Source organism: Trachinotus anak, unplaced genomic scaffold, assembly GCF_046630095.1.
Source record: "Trachinotus anak isolate AG129_WGS33_773 ecotype Australia unplaced genomic scaffold, CSIRO_AGI_Tana_v1 ptg000032l, whole genome shotgun sequence".
NCBI classification, from domain to species: domain Eukaryota; kingdom Metazoa; phylum Chordata; class Actinopteri; order Carangiformes; family Carangidae; genus Trachinotus; species Trachinotus anak.
Window position 1 is genome coordinate 8,840,168 of NW_027273883.1, and position 24,633 is coordinate 8,864,800.

The 24,633-nt window shown below is 41.6% G+C and overlaps 1 protein-coding gene across 2 annotated transcripts in view; it reads right to left on the reverse strand.

Annotated features, from left to right (window-relative positions):
- Nucleotides 1–22,427, reverse strand: part of grik3 (glutamate ionotropic receptor kainate type subunit 3) — a 97,984-nt gene extending 75,557 nt beyond the window's left edge. For both annotated transcript variants that reach the window (XM_071468769.1, XM_071468768.1), the window contains exon 1: nucleotides 22,298–22,427. In XM_071468769.1, the coding sequence (XP_071324870.1) occupies nucleotides 22,298–22,412 (115 nt within the window). In that variant the 5' untranslated portion in view covers nucleotides 22,413–22,427. The remainder of the gene's footprint in view (nucleotides 1–22,297) is intronic.
- Between the last annotated feature and the right edge of the window lie 2,206 nt (nucleotides 22,428–24,633).

Genomic DNA, 24,633 nt, shown 5'->3' on the forward strand with positions numbered 1-24,633 from the left:
GTGTTAGCAAACAGTCATATCAAACGGACCTCAGTATTTGTGATAATGACTCTGGCTATTTTTCTGGCTCGTTAGTTAGCTCGATATGCTTCTCTTTTCAACGGTTAGTTGCTATAGCATTGTCAGCCTGGTTAAGACAAATGGCTGCCTGCTGGTTTTGAGAACAATGTGCTAAAAAAAAAAAAAAAAAAAAAAAAAAAAAACTTATTTGGAAAACAATTCTGAATTCAGCCCTGTGAGTGATTGCTTTCAAAGATGGAATATGTTGTATTGAAAGCTTTTTAAAACTTGAAACATATGGTGCACAGCAGAAATCTACATCCCCGATAAAAAAAAGATATATATAGTTTATTTTATAAAATCAGTAACTTCAGCACAGTGTTTTTCTTACATGGTCTTTCATACTGATTTTTACAAAAGGATGCACTTTTACACTTCCTTGTGTGGTAGTATCTATTCACATTTTATAAATGGGTACATCTGAGCCGTTTATTAGTTGATCCTGAATCAGCTATATGAGCACAGGCTGGGACTGTCTCCAATTCTCCATTATAATGTAAGGATAAGCAACCGTGTGACAGGGAATGGCCAAGTGTGTGCAGGTTTTTGTTCCAACCAAACACCACACAGGGTGATATCACTGATTAGCATGCCTCCTAGCTGACAGAAGGAACTAATTAGTGTAATCACCTGCTGTACCACGGCACACGGTTTTCCATCGCTGCTTTAAAGCGAGGCAACTTTGTTTCTCCCTGAAACAGTGCTAGCGAACTTGATTACAGCATCTAATGACCTTGATAGTGTGATGAGTGGGCCTGTGTGCATTCATGGCTTTTAGCATACTGCTGGAATCTTAACACTGCACTTGACTTCCAAAGATGTGATCCCACCTTCACATATCCTCATTAGGAACCCTTTGCTGATCATTAGCGCCTTAAGTGCCTTTAATTGATACTCATCTCTCACAGATGACTTTATTTGCTGACTAGCCCCTGCCCTAGTTAGCCTTACAATTCCCCTCTTTCCCACCTTTCACCACTGACTAGATTGGACAGTGATACATTGAAATGTCACTTATCGTTCCTTGGAAATTGAAGTATCTCCTCCTCTATACCTCATGATAGTGCTGCAGGACCTAGCAGGCCATTTGTTTTTACTATTCAAAGATCACTTTCCCGTAATGCAGCGTATGATGCCTCTGATGGAGCGTATCAATTTGAAGGTGAGTCAAATTAGATCATATTTTTGGGGGTTCGGTCCCATCAACAGGATGCTGCAGAGTGAGTGACAGATGAGTGACTGCTGCGGTCAAAGCCCTCATCACTTTTTCTCTCTTTCTCCCTTTTAACCACTCCCTGACCACAGCCATCTATCTTTCTCTTTCTTTACCGTCATCTACATCATCTGTTGCTGTGGTTTCCATCCATCTTCCTGAGAATCTCTGCCCAGCTGTCCTGCAATCTGCATCGGTGACGCAAGTCCTTTGTGTTGCTTCACAAATTTATGACAGTCTCACAATGCGGTCCCCACCCTTCACACTCGTGTATCTTATACTGTGAGAATATATCTGAACACATGAAGCCAAAGTCCTCCAGGATGTATACGGAACTCTCCATTACCAACTCTCAGCATGAATGATTCGCTTCGGTTGATGTGATGGATCTCTCATGTTCTATAGTAAACTTTTGCTGATGTGACGTTTTTTTAAAAAAGGACACACCTGTAGCATGTCCCCAACAGTGAAGTAAAGAACAAATGCAGCAGAAAAAAAAGCTCATTTTGCTCCAGTAGATTTTTTTATGACCTAACATTATTGCTAAAGGCTTAAACTGATTTTCTTCATATTGAATACTAATATGGTATTCAGTGTATTTTAAGTGAGAGCCCTAGTAATACATTTGCTCTTGATGCATACGGGAGACTTAATTAACATTTGCCATTGCCTTCATTTAAGCTGCTACTCCAGGGAATCAGCTCTTAGTTTGAGGGATGTTTCTGAATATCAGTGACTTGGTTGATTGTCAGGTCTTGAAACACTAGACGCAAATGTAATAATAAATCATTATCCCTAGCAAATCCTTGCGAAATATTCAAAATCTCGGAGACACATGTCTGCGTTAGTGTATTCTCTGTTCACAAATGAATGAGCAGACATCTAGAGCCAGCTCCTCTTTTTCTACAGCAGCAGGAATTTGGCAGCCAGTGCCTGACCTCGAGGCACGCTAACAGGCTAACGATACGCTAATGTGTCCCATTACGCCCGATTTGCCAGGAGGGGATTCTTTTTGTTGAGCATCATGCTGCTGGTGGATTTCAGATGGGCACTGTATAATGATGCGCGCCTTTCTTCCTGGCTCATAAAAGATACAAGAAGTAGTCCTGCTGAGAGTCATTAGGAGGGCCATTTACACTGTGCTTTTCTTATTCACACCACTTTTTTTGCGGTCTTTGAAGACAGGCACAAGGCTATGCAGACATCATGAAAATGAAATGCGACCCGCCACTCGGGGCTGCAAGTAGTTCCTGTGAAAGTCTCCTAAACAGCTGTTCAGCTCTCGCAATATTTACCAAAACCAGCGTTTGAGGTTAATGCTCTCAAAATAATCAAATCAATAAATAAATAATTAAGGTACTTACGAAACAAAAAAATTCTAATCGTGTACCAGGGCTGAGGGGGAGAAAAAATTGCAGTTTTGGCTTGCACTTCCAGAGCATGAAACACAAATTAGCATGGTGTGATGCAAGCGAGTGGAAGAAATCACATACCATTTTCTGCCTCCTCTCTCTGGCCTTCCTATTACCATTCCATCGACAAATTGAATCCAAGGCTGATTTGAATTGCACCACTGTATAACCTCTTATTTATTCATTGCTTTTTTTCCCCCCCTACATACTATTAAATCTAATAATTCTTCTTTCAGTACAGCAGCCGCCACAAAGTGTGAGCACCAGAGTGATTCTAGTGCTTCCCAGTGCATGCTCTCCAATAAAAAGACAAAGTGAGATGAAAATCTAGCACATGGTTATTTATGGATACTTCATCGTCTCAAATCTTGGACCCTACCTTGGCATCATTTTCCATCATACTCATCAATTTTGACTGAAAATCCTGACAACTGCTTTGCTACTTGCTTCTTGGCCTCAGTGGGCTTGTGGCTCTGCCGAACACTGCTACTGTAGCACCAACTCCAGGAGCTGAAGATATGAGTCTTCTATGAATCCCTCCTGCTCATTCATATGACACATTTCTATGGTAAAATCATTCCCAAGAGCTTCCATAACATGCAGCTAGCACACAGCAATTCAATCAAGCAGCAGGAAGATAAGTAAGTTCTAAAACAAGTAGCATCAAAGTGGTGAGAGAAAGACACAACTGCAGGGTTTTCCACAGTGTTTTATAATGGAGGTGGGACCACCTCGGCTAAAACAAACACCACTTCAGTAACTTTATAAAAGTTCATACTTTTATTAAATAAAACATTACATGAAACAGAAATAATGGGAATTTTATAAAGCAATATATTTAATAAGTGTGACTGGCATTTAGGCTGCTGTCTTCTAACTACAATGAGATGAGCTGCATCAGGATCTGGTTGGCTTACCACCTCAGCGAAGCAATATACTGGTGTGGGGGTGGGGGGCCCTTAACCTTTGATCATTTAGTTTCATCTTTGCACTGTCAGCTAGGGTTGCAACAAACGGTTGTAGTGGAAACTGCTTATATCAAAAAGCTTGGGACAGATTCACTCCTACAAAAACACGGTTTTAATAACTCAGTAGTATCCAGGTAGTCCTCTTAGAGATGTTCATTTTGGGTCTTTTCATACATGACAGCATATGGAAGAAGGATTTAAAACTGCTGTAGCCTACTACAGGAGGCCGTCATATGCTGAGTCTCTCTTCTGCCTTACCTGTATGAGGTATTTGGACTGCCACAGTGTGTAACGACCATTCCTGCCTGCTCTCCCAACACAAGTTCACTGTGAGTGTGTCTGTGTCTGTGTGTGTGTCTGTGCTGTGCGCCATGTGATATCTTTACCACCACGGCTCAAGTGAGTTATTTCGCCCTCGCGTTCCTGCTCTGCTTGCATTTTGGGACTTTTACAGTGCGTAATTATCCTCCCCTGCTCCTTCACATCAGCAGGCATGTTACGTGAGAGGAGTGTAATGCTTTCACCCTGACCATTCAGACTAGGCTTGGAGCAGGAGACGCCCATGGTATAGTTTATGTTATTTTATCTTTAAATCAGTAAATAGCGAAGCCGTTCATGGCGTTACTTTGTATTCCTGTATTTAATATACAAATGTCAATTAAATGATAATCTGCATGAGAAATAAAGAAAAAGGGATTAAATGGTTATAATAATCATCAGCTTATAGACATGATCAGTATAAGCTGTTTCCACTGTGTTTTTATTATTGACTAATCTCTAGGTGGTGAAATATTATAATAATTATAATCAACTATTAGAATCATTTCCGTCAATCAACAAATTGATCAATCGACCAATCAATTGATGTATCAATTCAATCATTTCAGCTCCGCTGTCATCTTAAGAATTCAAATATTCTTGTATCAATCAATCTGTGCATTAAAAACCATACATTATTAGTGCTTTGGGGCTAAATGAGGAAATAGCATGATGAGTAAAAAATGGACAGACTTCAGCTTTAACAAACTATGCAGCCAGAAGATGCTGGTAATTAAAGTTTAAAAACTTATTTAAGGATTCCTTTTGATTCTGTAGATTCAGAGTGTTGGTAAGCAGTCCAGTGCCGTCCCCCCCTGACGGGTAATTACTCCATTACAGTGATACATCTAAAATCTGTCCACTGTTTACTCTGTGCTTGCCCTCTCACATTACGCTGTCTGCTATGCATGACAGGAAAATTATGAATCAGGCTGGACCAGGCAGCGCTGAGGTGTACGTGTCTGTGTGTCTGAGTGTGTGTGTGTGTGTGTGTGTTTGTGTCTGTGCATGTGTGTCGGTGTGTGTGGGGTGATGGTATTAAATGAGACTGTGATATTTGCCACTACAAAGCCAATCAAGTTCTTATAATGGATGACTTGTCTCATATTCGTCCTCTCCTGACGTGATATAATATAGCCTGGAAAACACAAATGTCTTATCTGAGTGTGTGTGTGTTTGTTTGTTTGTCTGTGTGTGTGTTAATAAGAAGGAGAGAAAGATGAATGGAGCCGAAAGAGAGCGAGAGAGGGAGAGAGAGAGACAGAGATGGGTAATGGTCATGGTGATATGCTGTGTGTAAAGTGTGTTTAAAGTTTCATTTTTGGACAAGTTTCACTTCACATCAACACACTCTATGATCAGTGCCGATCATGAACTTAGTAAGAAATTTACAGACCCCCTTTTTCAATTAAACACTGTCAAAGAGCATGACAACCATGAGGTGACATGAGAGGGGATGTAATGCTAGCCCTTTGTTAATTAAGGAGAAAGTAGAGTGAAGAGCAGAGTCTTATATTTGAACAAACTTTCCTCTGATTACACTTAGAGATACATTGACATCACTCTGGCAGAAATTTAATTGAAGGTCATTTCTCTTTCCGTATGTCAGCTGGAGACATGCAGGCTGAAACTGTGAGTGTAATTACACTTTGATAATAAATATATTCAAGTGATAATGTTTACACGCCGCTGGATGAGAGCGGAATGACAAAGCACCAGGAGGGTTTGAGCTGAAAGAGGCTGCAAGCGTTGGAAAGTAGGACTCAAATTCAGAAAAGATGTTGAATCATGACAAGTTAATAACCAGCAGCCACCGTGCTGACTTCCCTCTGCTGAACCAAAGTCAGTGCAGAAAACAAATGGCTCACACATTTTTCCCGTGCAGTATCTCAAGCCACTGGACAAGTTAATCACAATGTCCACATGCCAACAGCAACACCTATCGATCCCCATGTTCCCTGTTGCTCCAGAGAGTTTATGAAATTAAAATGTTTGGTCAGGTTAAGGCAATACTGCATGTGCATCGATACTGACCTTTTCCATTGGAAGGGCCAAGGCCATAATGCACACAATCACCACCGGGCACTGCTCTGCTGTTCAACATTCACGTGGCTTAGTGCCCAGAGATGAGGTCAGCCAAGTGGGTTCACAACCAGGAGGTCACTGATGTAGCCCGAGGGAGTTCTTCTCTCACTCGCAAAAACCGCAAGGAAGGTAGCAAGGTGCTGAGCAAAATTGTGCTTTTTTTTTTTTTTTTTTTTTAATGATATAGCTAACATTGTTTAAAAACATACTGCTGCTCAAAAACTACAAGTGCAAAGTCCTTGAGATAGCTGTGGCGTTTTCAACCACCAGAGGTGCCAGTGACACAACACATGTCCCTGCCAACTACAGGGGGTGGTAATTCAAATGTGAAGTGCCTTTAAGCCATAAAACATGAAGAAGACAAACATGAAACAAACAAAAAGAACCAAAACAATAAAGTTATTAACCATGTTCATTTTTAGAAACTTGAAATGTACCATCGACCAGTTCTGCAAATAACGATTATTTTCATTATTGAATAATCTGCCGACTATTTTCTCAATTTCTCTTTTATTCAGATTTAAAAAATTTAATATCAGAAAACTTCAAAACAAAGCCAATTTTGACATCTTCAAATGTCTCATTTTGTCTCACCAACAGTCCAAAAGCCAAAGATTTAGTTTACTATCATGTATGAAAGAAAAACTTCAAATCCTCATATTTCAGAAGGTGGAATTAAGAAATGTTTGGCATTTTTGCCTAAAAATGACTTAATATATCAAAATAGTTTCTGTCAATTGCCTAATTGATTAAGTGACTTATCGTGTCAGCTGTGCACCAAATGTGATTATAAATGAAGCCGGTGTATCTGTGAAATAAAAGGGGCGTCTTTAGCTGCCTCTTGCTTTAGACACAATTTCGCTGACTGGCAATAATGCGCCAGCTGATGTAAACATGGATGGAAACGATGCTGGTTGCAACATGTTCTGCAAAAAGTCTTTTCAGCCTCTCCTCCACTGCCCTACTTGTGTAATATCACTGTGCGTACGCAGGTTGGTTTTCTGTCATTACTTGGTCTTTGATTTTCAGCCACATCTGGATGCTCCAGTTAAGTGATGCGAGCACACAGCACTGTCAGACTCTCTGCCACAATGCTGATTTTTCTGTGAGAAAATACAGAATACCACGTCTTCCCAGGGACGAGCAGGCTCACAAGCACCCAGCTACAGCTTGTCAACAAAATGACATGCCTCACTTTGAACTGAGGTGAGTGTAACTGGCTCCAGCAATGACACATTACCAGGAAGGTGTGCAGCTTTGCAAGTTGTTACTTATTATTCAGCCCATAAAGGAGGAATGCTCTAAGGGTGGACAATGGACTCAAGAGTCATCTTACAGCCTACTCCATCAGTAGGTGAAAATCCTCCTGTAATTTTCTGTCACGTTGAAAATGCTGTGTATTTCAAGGTAGATGCAGTAATGGTTCAAGAGTGAGGGCTGAGAATCATTTAGAGTTCAGAAATGATTTAGGCACAAACATCAAACATCGAACATGTTCCCAAGCGACACCTATTATTGTGCTTATCAGTTCCAGCCTCTATTGAGTCCTGATTCGTCTGCAATTGTTTTTGAGCAGTGAAAGAAACCAAAACACACTGAAAGCAAAAACCACATTTTAACATATTTTCAGCAAACCGTTTGACATAAATAACTGTGTGACATTTTGTGGTTCCCTTGTCATATCTCAACCAAATGCCTCCTGATTCCAGAAACAATCAGGCAACAGTTTGAAGCAAGCAGACTCAATGTTTTCTCATCTGCTCTGCACAGAGCCGTAATGAGGTCTGATGCAGTTAAGTGTATGTTAATGCAAACACAATACTTCTTGTCAGTGTTAGTGACTGCTAGCTCTTCGGTGTGTAGAAAATACCTCTGCACAGGAGGAAAGGCATTAGCAGCAGCGCCCACAGTGAGATGATGATTTGTTGAGGTGCATGCAACAGGCACTTACTGCAGCGTGCATGAAAACATAAAACCTCCACCATATTAATACGAGAAGACACAGACCTTAGGGCTCAGGTACACCTGCATTTATAACCACCAGTACTTTTTAAATAGAATCCACTGATTCACTGGAAATCATCTTGACGTGGCTGACCTTTGAGGGGATGGTGAGAACAGTCCAAAACGGGGGAAGGTATCATATTCGGACTGACACATCATCAAATTTCATATAGCCCCTCTCTGATGAGTGACAAGCCACTCCAATAGATCTGTCCTCTTCTTGTCCTTTGCCATGATTGACACTATCCACAAGCAATAGTAGCTACTGCACGACCTGTAAGTAATCACTCTGTTGCCAGGTTTCCAGCATGTCTACTTAGTCAGGATGAACTGCCAAACTCTAAAAGCATGATTTTTAATTCATCTCCAGTTCTTAAAAATAAGAAACCAATTCTCAATATGCTGACTGTTATTGATGTGATAAGAATACTGCTCTTCTGTCGCAGTACATGATAAAGTGTTATGGTCTCTGTATGTGCGGAGTCATTCTGACTTGCCAATAATCCAAAACAGATGCTACATAATGATACCGAGTTTGGGCAGCAAGAGGGAAAAAAAAAAAAGTTTCAATTGTCAAAAGATTTTGATCAGCATCATCAGGAGCCCAGAGCTCCCGAAGCTGTGCTCTGATGCTTCCCCTGCCAATTAAATGGCACACACAGCGTTAAGATGTGTCTCACAAAGAGGCAGGTATGAAAACGATGACAAAATCAAACACATAAGCTGCTAAATTGATCCCCGTGCATCATCGCTGTGACCTGAATCATTTGACTAATACACGGAAAATAGAAAATATTCACGTTCCACAGTCAGTTTGTCAGTCAATGCAACACTATGACCTACTGTATCATTGTTACTTTCCTGTTGCACACTCAGACAGATACAAACACAGACACCTAAGGAGAGTTGGTATAAACCAACATGTCATTTTTACCCTGGTAACAGCACTCTTTAGGGACCCTTCTCTTCGAGGCTTCCCCTTTGACATACTGTGAACACCTTGACTAATTTCATGACAGATATTACCACAAGCCACTCATCTGTTACAGCTCTCTACTTCTTGCCTAAATGCTTGTGCTGAATATGATGGTGATTTACGTTTCCTCAGGCACTGTAAAGTCTACCACCCTGCAAAAGAGTTGACACTGAGTCCTTTTTCATTCAAAGGTTGCAACACTACAATCTTTATCAAAGCAAAAGCAGGTGAAATCACTGTAAGCTAATGGGTGAATAAAGCAAATGTACCAATGTAGATAGATGATTACACAAAGCCAGAGGAACAAGAAAAAAGCCAGAGCTAAAATAAGAAGTGAGACACTGGCTATTTCTTTTTTTCAGCTTTTACTCTTATTTCCCTTGGCATGAGGGAAATAAGAGTAAAAACTAAAAGAAAGAAAATGCACCAACAAACACGAGTGAGTGATTTTATCCAAAGCTTGACAACAGGAAAAAGCCTATTTGGTGAGTAAAAAGTCTGGACATGAATAAGCCTGTGGCTGCAGTCACCACGTCTTTGGTAGAAAATAAGATAAAAGCTGGCATGCAGTTAAATGCAATTGCACACATCACAAACAGCTGGCAAGTCATTCTACAAAAAACAGAGGTCGTCTTTTACATTTGAAGTCTTATTCTGTAGGTGCTTTGTGTGTTTGTGTGTGTGTGTGTGTGCTGTAGGAGCCAAAACAGCAGAGAGACACTGTTTCATGTGTCTTGGTTGAGCAGAAAGCAGCTGCTGGGCTGACTGAAGGTCATCTCAGCTATGCTGTGAGCGGAAAAGACTTACAGTTACATATGGACTTTACCTGCTGGGCCTCTCACCAGAGGCAAAGAGAGGGATGGATGGAAAGCATAAGCAGAGTGCCTGAGACAGGCCTGGTGTCTGACACATATAATGAGCCAAGATACAGACGAATAGTCCAGGCTTTTGCATCAGGGGACATACATAAAAACGTGGAATGACTCCAATGAAGAAGGCCATTAAGCAGTATATTCTTTTATCTTAACATGAGGGTTTGCAAAGCTGGTGGACCTGGGATTAAACATATACAACATAGAAAAAAAAAATTTAAATCCTGGACTTCCTAACTGCCAGAACACAAGTGGTCAGGTGGCCAGTCACACCTTCAACACCCTCATCCTCAGCTCAGCTGCCCCCCCTGAGGTTGTTTATAGCCTCTTGCTGTATTCAACTGCACAGGAATGATGGCACAGTAGTAATAGGCTGGATCACCAACAATGATGAGAAGGACTACCTCAAAAAAGGTGGGCGACCTGGCACTGCGAAGCAACCGCCTCTTGCTGAATGTCAGCAAAACCAAGTGGATGGTTGTGCGCGACTGATCATACCATCAGATCTACACTCCCTTTTTTCCATTTCCCCTTTTTATATTCATATTTCTCAGACAGCCTTAAGTTTGTGTTTGTGACAAATAAACCTCTGAATCCATCACAAACACTTTTTGTCCCATAGCTCTCCTGTGCAGAGTCCCAAGGCTTGCCTGGAACTAATAGCAGCCAGTGCCTTGACAGTCATGGGCACAAGTCTCAACTTTAAGAAATTGAAGTGTCACCTGCAGCTGATGCCAGGACATAAAAATAATTAAAACACTCTATGATTTGATGAGTTCCACACCTTGGGCAGTTCACCCACATAAAGCTATATGAATCAATAACCTGAGCCGGAGCCCTCGGAGTTCTCCGTTCTGACTGCTTTAACTTTCAATCATTGATACCAACCTCATGATTATAAATGCCACAATGGCAATTCTTTTCCAATTGCCTTACTAAAAAAGACATTACACTGCGCCCCTTTACAGCTGCTGGTCCTGGCATGCAGAGACACTCTTTGACATAAATGTCACCCTGCGTTTCTGCAGCTGTTGTTTCAGTTCAATCTTGCATCCAAACAATTCGATATGCATTATCATAACACGGCATCTATAGCATTTATATTCATTTTCCATTTAATTGTGAGATGAGCAATCATTTTGAGGCCTCCAAGAGACGGCACATTTTAAGAACAGTTACTGCAGGTGCCGTGCATTGAACGTCTCGAAGAGTATCATCATGCTGTCACCTGTTAATAACTGAAAGCTCCTGGAAGGATGACATTTTTACGACACATCCCTTTCATGTGGAAACATTTCAAGTGTGAATATTCTGAAATGCAGCTGGAAAAGTCGAGCATAACGTGGCACATTCTCTGACACGAAGATGAGATGGCAGCGCACCGGACACTAAAGCAGAATGGGGCACAATTATGAAGCACCGTGCAATCAAGGGGGTCCCTGGAAGGCTGAGCGGGGTCTGATGAGCCAGTGTGTCACTCTGGAGCTCCAGGGCTCCACTGCTAATCAACCACCAAGGAAGGGCTTGAGGGGCACGATCACTCAAGCCCTCCATCACCACGCAGGGAGGAAGGCAATCACCAGCCCATTTCCATGTGCTGTTATTCCCGCCACCACCTCCTACCTTAGAGTCTCAAATCAAGGTGCACAGATGACCGTGGAAGCACTGGATGGAGGCAAAGGTGGAAAGCGGAAGCAATCAAATGAAGTGTTAAAAAAAGAGACACAAGAAAAGAGAAAGAAAGAAAAAAAATTGGCTCTGTACGTGGTTTATTGAAGACATTTAATATCTTATAAATCATCATAAATTGATTGAAAACATAAGGGGAACAGACTGAATGAAGGCTCAATAGCTTTCCAACCAGCAGCTCATGAGGTCCCGGTGATTGGGCTTGCAAATTGAAATGTAAGTCTTGTAATACATTGCGTTGAGGAGACAGAAGGGGTACGGGTCAAGAAAGGTGAAAGGAGTTCTCATTTTACCCTGGTAAGGGATTAACACAATGAGCGTATGATAGCAGGGTCACATCTTCTGTCTGGAAGGAAAAGAGAGGAAGAGCAAGGGAATGAAACCTAAACAAAATCTTATCTTTTACCCTCTTTAAAGAACACAACTTCAAATAAATTGTTATTTCATTTCCCAAGGAAAGTTAGATAGGGAGTAGAAGAAGGAGACAAGAAAAGGGTAAGGGGGGGGGGCTCCTTTTCTGTCACCGTGATACGTGTAATGACAAAAATGAATTAATAAATGGACGAAAGTTTGACAGGCCAGCAGCTTGATCACGCTCAGACTTGACACAGATGCGCCACAGCACGTAATTGGAGGTAATATCTCCTCCTGTCCCCTGTTTTAAGTTTGACAGTGGCTGGAGAGGTTTCCTGCACTAATAGGCTCCACTCAGAAAAACACACACACGCACAGACACACAGACACTCCAGGCCCATTCTGTCATCTCACACTGTCCTCTGATGCTTAGGCAGAATATTGACAAAGAACGTGAGGGCTGTGATCTGCCTGGGCTCGAGCCAGCCATCATTACAGACTGGAAATCCAGCTCAAAAACCCTGCTGATTGTCTCCTGGCCTCCTAAAGACCCCGATAGAGAGAAAAAAGACCAAAAAAATCTCCCTTTTTAAAGTCATCTGTCCTCCTCGTGTGGTTAAAGCTCAGATTTTCTACCATGCTGTGTACAAGGCACATACGCACATCTGACAACAGGGAATGTTTAAGCCTTACAATATAACACTCTCTATTGAGACATTCCCAAGTTTTTGTGCTGGCTGCTGAATCAAACTGCCTCTCTTCATTTATTTTAAATTAGGGCTGCGAGTAAACAATTAGCTTTACCATTGATTAACATGTTGATTTCTTTTGGGCTGAACTGTCACTGATTAATTTGTCGATTTTGTTCTATGTGTACAGTGAAATGTCAAAATAGTGAAAAATGACCATCACGATGACCTAAAGCCTAAACCGAGAGACGTACTGTATTTTCAAATGACTTGTTCTGTCCAACCAACAGTCCAAAACATGATCAATTTACTTTCTCATAAGACAGCAACAATCGAGAGGTTGGGAGTGGGGAAAGTTTGGTGTCTTTGCTTGAAAAATTATAGATAAGATTAATCAATAAGATAAGATTAATCTATCAATATAATTGTTTCAAATTAATTTTCTGTCTATCAGCTCACTGATTAATCAGCTAATTAGTTCTGCTCTTTTTTTTCATTAGACAATTATTTCATGTATAAAATGCTAAAATTCATGTAAAATGCCAGTTGTAATATGGATCGTGACAACCTAATAATAAAAAACATATTCAGTCGATGATGACGTGAATGACACTGGAACAATTAACTGTTCGGTATTTTTCACTGAGCATCTACCAAAAAAAAAAAAAAAGAAACATTCTGTTGACTGACTGATCAATTAATTGACTAATCATTTCGGCCCAATGTTAAATTGCTTCATTACGAGATTGCTTGTTCCTTTGTGCTGCGTATTGTGGCCGGTGTTCTCCATACAGTGGAATGGTCCTAACCACATTTGAAGTAATTACCCCTCTGGCAGACAGGCGATCCATATGTGAACAGTGCAGAGGGAGGCTGAGCAGGACATTAAGTGAGCATTAATTCTGTGATGCCAGCGTGATGCCAATTATTCTAAATGTGGTCAATGTTCTGATGGTTGTGAATTTCTGCAGGTACCACTTACGGTAACAAAAGCGTAAATGCACTCAAAAAGGCTAATCTTGAGCAAAAGGGAGAATGGCATTTTGGTTTGTTTAAACCAGAAGAAGATACATTCTCTGGGTGCTATGAATTGGAATTAGAATTGAAACCAAATGCATAAAGTTTATATCAGAAATGTAACAGCCTCATGACAGTTATGCATGTCTTTATTTATCTCTCTTGCCTACAGTTTGAGACATTTCTTACAGACCCTTCAGGCCATTTAGAAGACTGAATATTCTGCCTGTCGAAATCATTGAAGATAGACATGTTTTTAAAGGCCTTTGATGATATCTTATGTTAATGTTTTATGGAATTTCTGACTAAAATGGCAGGCAGCAAGGACATGCATCGCACTTCAATTGATCCTTTTCATCTAACCAGATAATACTTGCTGATTGCAGACTATTTTGGCGCAGGCAAATTTCATGGTATTATGCTCTCTCTTGGTGAAAAGCAATAAGGAGCATTCAGTAAGTAAATTAGCCAGCTTTCACAGAATTAAATCACCTTTTTTTTTTTTTCTTTACTCTGGACAAATAAACACAGCTCTGAGGTTGAGGAGTTAAAAATGAGGAAGTTGCATTTTATTTCTCCTTCTGGATTTATTGCATCTTCATTTTTATATATATATATATTTCTTAATGTCTGGAAAACATAATGTAGGAACAAAAACTAAAAGGAGTCACACAAACCCCCAAGTGTTAAGTCACAGTATATAAACCCATTTTACACAGGCATGCTCTAATTTATGGCTAAAGTCATTCAAATTATGACTTGTGAGCTATTATAATTTCCCAAATTAAAAGAAAATAATGACTTTGTCAAACCAATTTAACAAAGTTTCAATTGAAGGTGGGCAGTGGCAATTGGAAAAATAACAGCGACCCACAGGACTGATCACTAAAAGAAGGAAAAACCCACTTGAGGCTGGAAGCGAAGAACCAGAAACACTTGAGACTTGAAAACATGATTTAGGAACAAAACAATCAGAAGCCAATTTTTTTCATTAACTCTGAGATAGGAGATTGATTTGTGAGAAAAACAAAACCCTGCTGCTTAGCTGATAGGCTAATCACATGCTATAATCTCCACCAATCATATTCTAGTTTGCTAACTACGTGAGCTTTGGTTACTATGACAGCCATCTCTTCTTCTCTAACCACTTCTGAGGTAGTGAAAATCGGCAGGAGAGTCAAGTTACTACCTTTTCTGGCTTTACATTAAAGGCCCTAATTCATACAAGCATCACTAACAGCTTTACTAAAATGTACTGCAAGCCTCAAACCACCCACAATCTCTCCTCCTCTTCCCTCTCCTGTCAATGATAATGTCTGTCTTATATCTGAAGCCGGTCGCATGCAGACAAGCTGTCTTCAGATGAGTCACAGGGGAACATTTTGCGGTTAACCACACTGCTCTCTGGGGGCAACCAGGGCAGTAGATCGGCAGCCGGTAAAACATTCACTGAGACAGGAGAGACCATCCCCAGATTGTCTTGCCTGCACACAGTGTGAGTGCTGAGTGGAATCTTCTGGGTATTGGCTGTGTTAACTAAATTGACATTGGCTTCCAACCTCCTGGCTATCCATCAGTGAAGGAATGAGCACGGGGGCTAGACAGGTAACCCCCGAGTCTTATGCACCTCCTGCAGTAGTCCTCGCAGGGATGAAAGGCAAGGGAGAATGCGTGAGGCACACTGCGGAGGAGAGGACCTCTGTTTCCCCCACCCCACTGATATTTTTGGTGATAACCATTCATTTGTAGTGGTTTTGGCCTGAAGAGGTTTGTCTTATCTGTTCCCTCACTTTCTCTCTGGGGGGAAAATAGAGGGTGAGTCTTCTCTAGCCGACTCTCTCACAGTTGATTAGTAACTCCTGCTCTACCCCTCCGCTCCGGGGATTCTATGCCAGCTCTCCTTATACACCCCCTTGTCATGCACACACTCACACTTCCTCTCTGCCTCCTAAACACACACTCATGCACACACATCTCCCTACAGTCATGGAACGGCAATTTGCGGGAATCACACGACCAAGACCTGACATTTGCGATGCACCTATAACAATGAGAGCTTGATTAAAAGGGCAGAATGAAACCGTGTCACCCTCCATTCATTGTCCTTAGCCCAAGTTAAATAGGATTTAAACCTGTGCGTTGCAGCTGATAACTCCACTGTCCTGATTGCTTTAAAGCAGCGAGAAGAAAAGGTCTCGTTATTGTAATGCATGTGCGTAACTGTATGTAACTGAGGTGTCAGAGGTGACCAAGTTTACACAGAGCATCTGGGAATAGATAAGGACGACACTAACGCAGGGAGGGGAAGGCAGAGCTAATACTGCTCCGGTGAATGCCATGGTGTTTGAAAGGCACAGGAATAAAGCTTAGTTTTATCAGGCTTGGGACAACACACAAAAGGCGCCAGCATTGCAACGTGGCGGGTTTTAAAATTGGGATCAAAAGGTTCAAGCTAATTAACAAGCTAAATAAGAATCCCCTAGCTTCATCTATGTAACTGCCCCCACTCCTTCTCCCTCCCTCTGTCTCTTTTGCTGCATTACTATTATGGTGCGTGTTTGGTTTGCCAACATACACTGGAAAAGTGAAGACAAATTGCTCCCCATGCTGAAATGTAAAAAAAATAAATAAATCACTAAATTACCTCCAACAGGATGATTCTAATTAACTACATTATATTGCTAGCATGACCCTGAGAGTGAAAAGCCCCGTGATCAAGCTTTCTTCTCAAACTGTTTTGATGTTATTCGACTTTTCCAGCAGAGCCCCGAGGAGGGCTGAGATGGGAGAGTCAAATGGAAAGGACAAGGGCACTTAATAAAGACAAATGGCAAGAGCATGAAATTTGATTCATTGCCTTGGTACAGAAACATTCGTAGGGAAATAGCAAACACTGACATGCCATGAATTTCAAAACACCGTCAAATCCAAAAAAGAAAAAACACGCATCCTGTTATAATGACATTGAGTCCCTGAGGGGCCTGCAGGGGGTCTCCGGGCAGATTGTGGGCCAGATCAATCAGGCTGTTGTTTCTGATGGACGTTTCTACATTAAGTTGTGTAAAGATGTTTAGCAGGTTTGTTCATCCAAATCACAAAGAAATATGTATTTTTTCCAATTTATTCTACTGGTATTGATCCATGCAGATATTTCTGGTGTTAGCTGCTCAGGTTCTGAGATATCCTGTGCCTTTTGGAATTTATTTTTAAGATGCTTTTTTTAGTCTCATGTTAATGTTCTTGTGTTGTTTTTTTTATTATTATTATCATTTTGAATTGATATACAAATAAAGCTTATTATTACCCATCCGAGATTTCAGCTTCCACTCAAATACAATGGAGGTGAAAGGAATGTTGTTCTTGGTGCTTACTGCACCAAGAACTCTTAGGTAAGATATCCCAAAACCCGACACATTAAACCAAGACTATCTGCATGGGTTTATAAGGATTTTGTAATTTGGGTGAAGTGACCTTTTCCACCCCCAAATAATTACAAATGACAAGCAGTGAAATATCTCTGCAAAACAACATCTTACATTCATATAACAGCAAAATAATTGCCTCACTTTTTGAATAAAAAAGATAAAATTCATAGACACGAGGAACTAAACACCTTATTTATTTCAATAGGCATCAGAAGCATATGCTTGCAGCAGACCTTTCACTGCAGAGCACCCACTTTGTAGTACGATATGAAAACACCATCTGGTGTGTGAGCAGCGGCTAAGCTAAGCTAACTAGGGCTAGATAGGGCCCTGCTGTGTCACAGGATTATCTTACTGGTTGGTAGATCCGCTCTATTAGCCCCTAGTGGCTTGGATTATTGGATGATCATTATTATGTGTGACTGAACAAGGAGCTAAGTACCTGCACTTCCCTGACGCAGTTAAGTCTTGTTAGTGTTAGTGATCAGACACATTACGAGCCCATTTCAGCGCATTACACATTTATTACACCTATTCTGAGACATAAACACTGTTTATTTAATTCACGTTGACTTGGATTCACACAAGGCATTTCATCCAAGTTGACTGGCTTTACTGACTTAAAAACCAGGCGCTGTGTTTCCGAGAATACAGACTATGGCACTTCTGGAGCCCATATTTGTTTGTGGAGGTAGACTGTTCCTTTCTAATATGTCTAAAAACTATCACAGGCGAGTACAGAAGACAGCACGTTCAGAGACGGGCCCTCTGCTCAACAAAACGAACATCTGCCGTTTCTCATCAGCGAGATTGAAGCTAATGACGAGCTGTGAGTGTGCTGACAGAGAGAATGGAATTGGATTGTGTACAAGAGGCCCACTGAGACCAGACATATGTTTTGGAAAATGTTGTGGATGGAGTATATGGGTTTATATAGTGTGTGTCCATGCGTATGTGTGTGTGTGTGTGTATGGAGATGCCTGAGAGTGCGAGAGGCAGACCGTAGGCCTTAGCTATTTCTTTTAGCAGTGCATTTATCCACCTATGTTTATACAAGTCAATGAAGAGGGGTGTATTGGGTGTGCAGGTAAAACAGCCGCTGTATTCCTCCCCCTTCAATCTCAGCTTTCGCTAACAGATAATGGAATTACACATCAAAGAAGCTTCTCCCTGTATGCAATTCTTCTGTGACCTCTACCAGCCTTTGTTCATATTCACCACGACAACTCCACAGGACCAAGCCTCCACCAGCAGGCTTCTCCCTGCTTTCTCTCCCTGCCTAGGGAGGGATTAAATTTAGATGAAAATGAAATATTCATTTCCACTCAGCAACTGATGGCCACCTTAATTCGATACAAATTTTGATGCAACATCTCCTCATTGTTTTTCATCACCAAACACTCCTTTCTTAATGTCCTCCTCTTCCCCCTCTTTGCCAGCCATACGGTCCTCCTGTGGGTAATCCTCAACACAAGCGCTCCTTTGGGTTTGACTTCGTTAAAACTGGAATTCCAAAGTACCATTACAGCTTTTCGCGGTCTCTTGAAATATGTCTGAGTCATTTCAGATGAGACATTTGCACAAACCCTGGTGAGGAGGATCTCCGGGAGCATGCGAGCGGAGAGTGCACTCTCTGTAGCTCGCTGGAGGAGTTAATCACATGAAAACTTCTCGGTCCCTCTCTCTCTGATGCTGGTGCAGGGATAAAGACAAGCCTCTGAAGTGGCTGTGTTGGGAGACTTCAACCAAAAGTGGTGACCACAAACCCGATTTATCCCACTGAAGCTTCTGAGTGGTCACACGGCATACAGCTTCAAGTGCTGCACATTTGTCAGCTTACATTTAAGTGTTCGGGCTGTTTCACACACAATAATTAAGTCTGGAGTCATGGCTGCCCAAAGCATTTTAGGGAAGCTAAATGAAAAATGCATGTGGCCAGGTGTTCTAGCGACACAGTGAGGAGCTAAGGAAATGAAATCAACATGAAATCATGAGGGGGATTGATTAACTGGCACTGATTAAGTGCTTTAAGTATTAGGTAGATAAAGTAATTGATTATTCAATAAATCCCTGTCAGGCAGTGAATAACCTCACTGAGAGAAAACAGAGACAACAAATGATGAATTAGCTTCATCAATCCACAGATGAAAGAGACAACGTATAATAATAAGTCATTACTGTGTGTTTCAACAATAGATATATTACACAAATGTGCACTGTGAATATATTTTAATCTCATCAAATTAGGCAATATCCTATCTGATGGAGAAGAAAGCAATGTTTGTAGGGAAATGTATGAACTGCGCAGACAGAACAATGCCCACTAGAGTTACAGAACTAAGCCCAAAAAGCAGGTGAAATCAGCAGTGTACTGCCTTAAAATGCATCTTATTTCCATGTTGGCAAACATACAGATTATCTGCAGACGCACGCCATCTTCAGAGAGAAAAACCACATCCACATCCTTGAGCACATTTGTTTTTATTATAACAAAATTGCATTATGAACTGAAATGGTTTCTAGACGGGATTAGAGGCTGAAAATGTGAAGAAGACAAAAAAAAATAAAATGAAAGGCAAAAGGAGGGAGAGTAAAGAGCAAAGACAATCTCAGCGTGTGAGAGGACAAATACAGGAGGAGTAGTCTTTTATTCCCTCCAACAAATAGAAGCTGCAGAATGAGACGGAGCGACCATCTGGCCTCAACTTAGAGCGATGCACTGTAAAAGCACTAAAATCAATGGCAACAACTCTACCTTGGATGCCCACCATTACCCAGATGGTGCACAGGCCACCTAACCAAGAGCAGACACAGCGAAGACAGAGAGCGCCGCGCTCAAATGCCACCACCCACCTCGATGATTTTCACTGGTTTGTTTATGTTGGTAACCAGTGCTGGGGAGCGACGTTGGCCACCGTGCACCGACTATAAGAGAGCCCTCTGTTGGTTTTAGCAGGGTGGCTGTGACACAGAGCACACACACACTTGCACACTAAGTACCAAATTACCAAAAAAAAAAGGCGGGGGAAAAAAAGGTCGACGACACATTCAAAAAAGCTCTCATCCCTAAACCAATCAACAGACTGTGAATGCTACACTTTGTCTGCAATAACAATACTGCTCACACGCATATATTGCATATTCTATGCACACCCTCAGACCTGTGCACTATCAAAACAGATAAAATTGAAATTTTGTAAATGCAATTCTAAAGAACATAATTTTATATTTTATGTTATTTTCACACAAGCCTGTTTTTTTTAATTGGACAAAATAAAAGGGTACACACAGCCGTTATGCATAAGCACTCCGCTTCAAAAACATCATATGAAGCACACAAGCCTTTTGAATTTTGTTTTTCTTTTGCCATCGAGGCAAATTCAGCAACCGTCTCTTGCATGTCCCTCTACTCAGCCTGTCAAAATACAATCTCAGGAACACACACACACACACACACACACACACAAAAATGAAAACAAACTGCTCCTGCACCACAGGCAATGATAGATTCTATAAAAAGCAATAGTGCTACTGTAGCACATTTCAAGGTAAATTTGTCTCAGCACTTTTGACATTTTTAAAAACAAAGCCTGTCAAGTCTATTTCAGGTCTTCATCTGAGCTGCTGCCACAGTTTCAAAAAAAAAAAAAAAGGGAAAAAAAATGTTCCTTTGACCGAACGATTCCAGTTCAGATCAGTAGAAAGTGGAGCTTTAAGGATTTATGCAGTTTCTAAGACATCACCAGAGTCCATACACAGCAATGTCAGAGAAGTCATGGCTCCTCAGAGTGCAGCAGTCAATCACAGGGACATGCTGGGCCTGCCTGACAGCTGCATATGATGCTCAGCAGTAAACATTATTCTATGGTCTCACACTTTGTGCTGAGTGTTTCAGTTGGATCTTTTTTTTTATTTTTTTATATATCATCATTTATATAAGACTTACAAAATGCTTCAATCAAGGTTATACAGCTGTAATATGTAGCTGTTCTTCCACTACCCCTGGTGAAGTCTAATAGCTTTCATTTGAATAAAAGTAGCTTTTCATTGACCACCCACAGCTCCACAGGAATTATGAATTACAAAATCAAGAGTGGGATGTTGTTGATGTGTCACACAAGAGACAACTGGTTATGAGACACCATTCACCTCAGCTAGAGCACAAGAATATGGAATATGCAATTTTGTAACATTCATCCACTTTCACCCATCATTTATACACCTCGGGGACAAAAAGCAGCCCCCCCCCCCCCCTCCAAACTCCCCTTCCTGCCATTAAGACGCTCTCATTCCCTGTTGAAGTGGCATGTTAATGTGGGCCAATGCCATTTTGAGTAATAGTCCTGCATGGCACTCCGCCAAATGTCAAAAACGATTTGCCTGGTGACAAAAAACTGTATTGATCTTGATTCTGTTCCTGTCTCTTCTCAGCGCAAAATAAAAAAAAAAAAAAAAAAATCTTTCATCGCATCGCCAGCCTCTGAATGACAATTCTCACATTGTTTCCTCAGTGAGTGATTGGAGAGAGAGAGACAACGCCAGCACGCTTTCTTTTGTGTCCCACAGTGTTCGATCAGGGGGAAGGACGCAGGACTCAGCTGAGATTAGACTGTTTCTGTATAGGCTGCTTTGTTTTCTTTGCAGTGATGAGATGAAATGAGCTGACATATAAACCTTCCTGATCTCCCCTTGAATAAATTACCTACAATGTTTGAAACTTTCTGATGGCGTGTTTCTTAACTGGAAAGAGTAGCTTTTAATTTAACGGTCTGTCCTTAAAAACTTACTCCCAGCAGGCATGGCAGGGAGCCTGGATGTAGCTGGTGACTCAACATGCTGGCTGCAGAAAATGGAACAGACAAAGCAGAGTGCACAGAGGTCACGCTAACCCACAATATTTCAGTTGCGTGGACTCTTGAGTGGTGAATGCATCCTCAGTTTCGGAGGCACTCGTCTGCTACAATGCACTGCTCTCCTGTTGCTTTCTGGTTGCACCCCCTCACCCCCCCTCCCTCCCTCCCTCCACGTTTAAGTAAAATGAAAATTCACACACTACAACAAAGAGGGGAACAGTATATGAAAGGGACTGCTCATTTACTCCAAAAACTAACCGCTGCCGCCGAGGAGCCGCGCTGAGATCAGCTGAAGAGGGAGCAGAATTTGAGGGTTACCGTACAAACGTGTGTGTGTATAATTCCAAATGCGAAGAACTTACCTATTCGAATAACATGAGGCATCCCGTAAGAGTACTGAATCCAAAAGAGACATGCAATCAGCGATGTCCAGTATTCCCAAATCGCACTCCGGGGAGACAGCCAAGTATTTCGCATGATTGTAAAGTCGCGGGATCCACTTTTTAAAATTCCAAAGACGGCTCAGAATTGCTCATCAAAACTGAATTCGACGGAGCAAATATGGATTTTGGTGTCTGCGACAAATTTGCGCTCATTGTACTTGGTGCAACATTCTCCCAGGGTTTTTTTTTTTTTTTTCCTGTTACTCACAAGTCTGAGAGCTGCTCGGTCTGGATGAAGCCCCCCAGTCCCTCACAGGCAGATCAGCGATACACCTGCGAACGCAGGCTGCTACAATTAGCCTGCAGGAGTCTCTGTATCCCCTCCTCCCGCCGATGCTATCTGTCTATTGCCAAGTACCACGGCAACAGCCGAGCCAGACCCCCGCACCGCTGTGGAAGAGGAGAACTGCGCCTGCGGAAGTTTGGGTCGCCTCGAATGATTCTGTCGCCCCGACACACAGGACAAGCGTTACACGAGGAGTGCCGAGGAATCTGAACGCTCTGCAGACGTTCAAAAAATGCTTGTTGCAGTTTAATCACTCCAGTCCCTCAATCCACTGATGAGAACAGTTCACGTAACACAGAGAGACTTTGTGCAGGTGCAAAAGGCGCTCTCTCTCTCTCTCGCTCTCTCTCTCTCTCCCCCCAGTTGCGCACGGTGATGGCACGGTGCTGGTTATTGAAGAACGTCCAAACGTACTCAAAAAGACTCTTTGTTACACAGCGTTTATTTAAAAAAAAAAAAAAAATCTTCTGGTTTGTCCTGGACGGGAAGGTTAGTGCAGAGAGCCGTGCATCTGCGTGCGTCTGACGACCCTCCTTCCACGGTGCCAGTAGAGGAACGCGTCGTTACGCATAGTTGTCAACTGTGTCCAAGAAGTGTTTTATGGAGGTGAGGGGGTTCCGAGTAATGACCCGGTTCTCTACTTTACCAGTTGTCCTATACACTTGCATTATGTTATCCATACATTTCTTCAGATGCATGATTTATATGGGGTTTTTTGGGTTTGTTTGTTTTTTTTTTTAGAATGGTGGAGATGCAGATTTGTTTTGATGGAAACTGTACATGTATATATTTTTTTCCTTTGATTAAAGAAAAAAAGGAAATCCCTCGGCTGCCTACAGCACTGTGAATGGGATGGATTCTTTGCATGAGGGAAATAAGTGTCAGCTGAGGATTGGTCCATTGACAAAGCAGGCTTCTTATCGCTGTTATTTGAGACATGCTGTCTGTGTCAATGACTACATTAAACCACCGTAACTGCTGCCTATCTGGCTCTCAATTTTTCATCCCTTACAAAGAGCCGTCAAATGCAAGCTGCAGGTTACATACACAGTCACACAGGCAGAGTGCTGCTCATGTCTCTCTCACCACTGCAATGGAGGAGACAGAGCTGAAAGTATATGGCATTGCCTGTATGCTTTATGGATTTCAGCGTATTATGCACTTTGCTTGAAAGTGAAACTTCGTGCAGCATCAAAAGGTCGGGATGAAGTTTGGAGAGATGAAAGCTGTAGCCTCTAGGATTAATTTGTAACTCTCTTTAAAAAATACTTTCAGGTTAATTAATCCTGTTTTAAATCTAGAGGCTTTTCAACATGCAGACAGACAGATAGAGAGAGAGACAGATACACAGATAGAGAGATAGTGTAACTTCCTGGAAAATCTACACACTTTTGACATCACACATATATAATAAAAAGATATTTTAGAACTTAAATTCTAATAACCTCATACCATAAATTGCATTTTCTTAAAAATGATATTCAGTTATTAAGCATATTACGAAAAATGCACTGCTACATTTTTTTTGTGCTTAATAGAAACGCCGCTGATGAGATAGTGCTGCGGCTCATTGGTTTTATTTTTCTGTTTGGAATAGGGGAGAGGAGTAAACTGTGCATCGGGGGGCATGCAAGCAAGAACAAGCCAGACTGACTGCCACTGCATATTCATGTCTCCCGGAGCAGATTTATCGCCTCTTGGCACAATGTAAGGACTATCAACGTGAGTTATGTGGCCCGGCTCTCGCATTATCGAGATTCATTGACTTGCTGCTCTTTCAAATACAAAATGTACACAGCTCTAGCAAACAAGACATTCCGGGTCTGTGGGTGCCCTCTATAGAGAGACGGAGGTCTGTGCTCTCAATCACCTGGGCTGATAACCGGAGGGAGTCAGGCCCTGGAGCAGCAGGGCTCCCCACTGTCACACAGAGAGGAAATGTGAAGCATCAGATGGAGTGTCTCAGTTC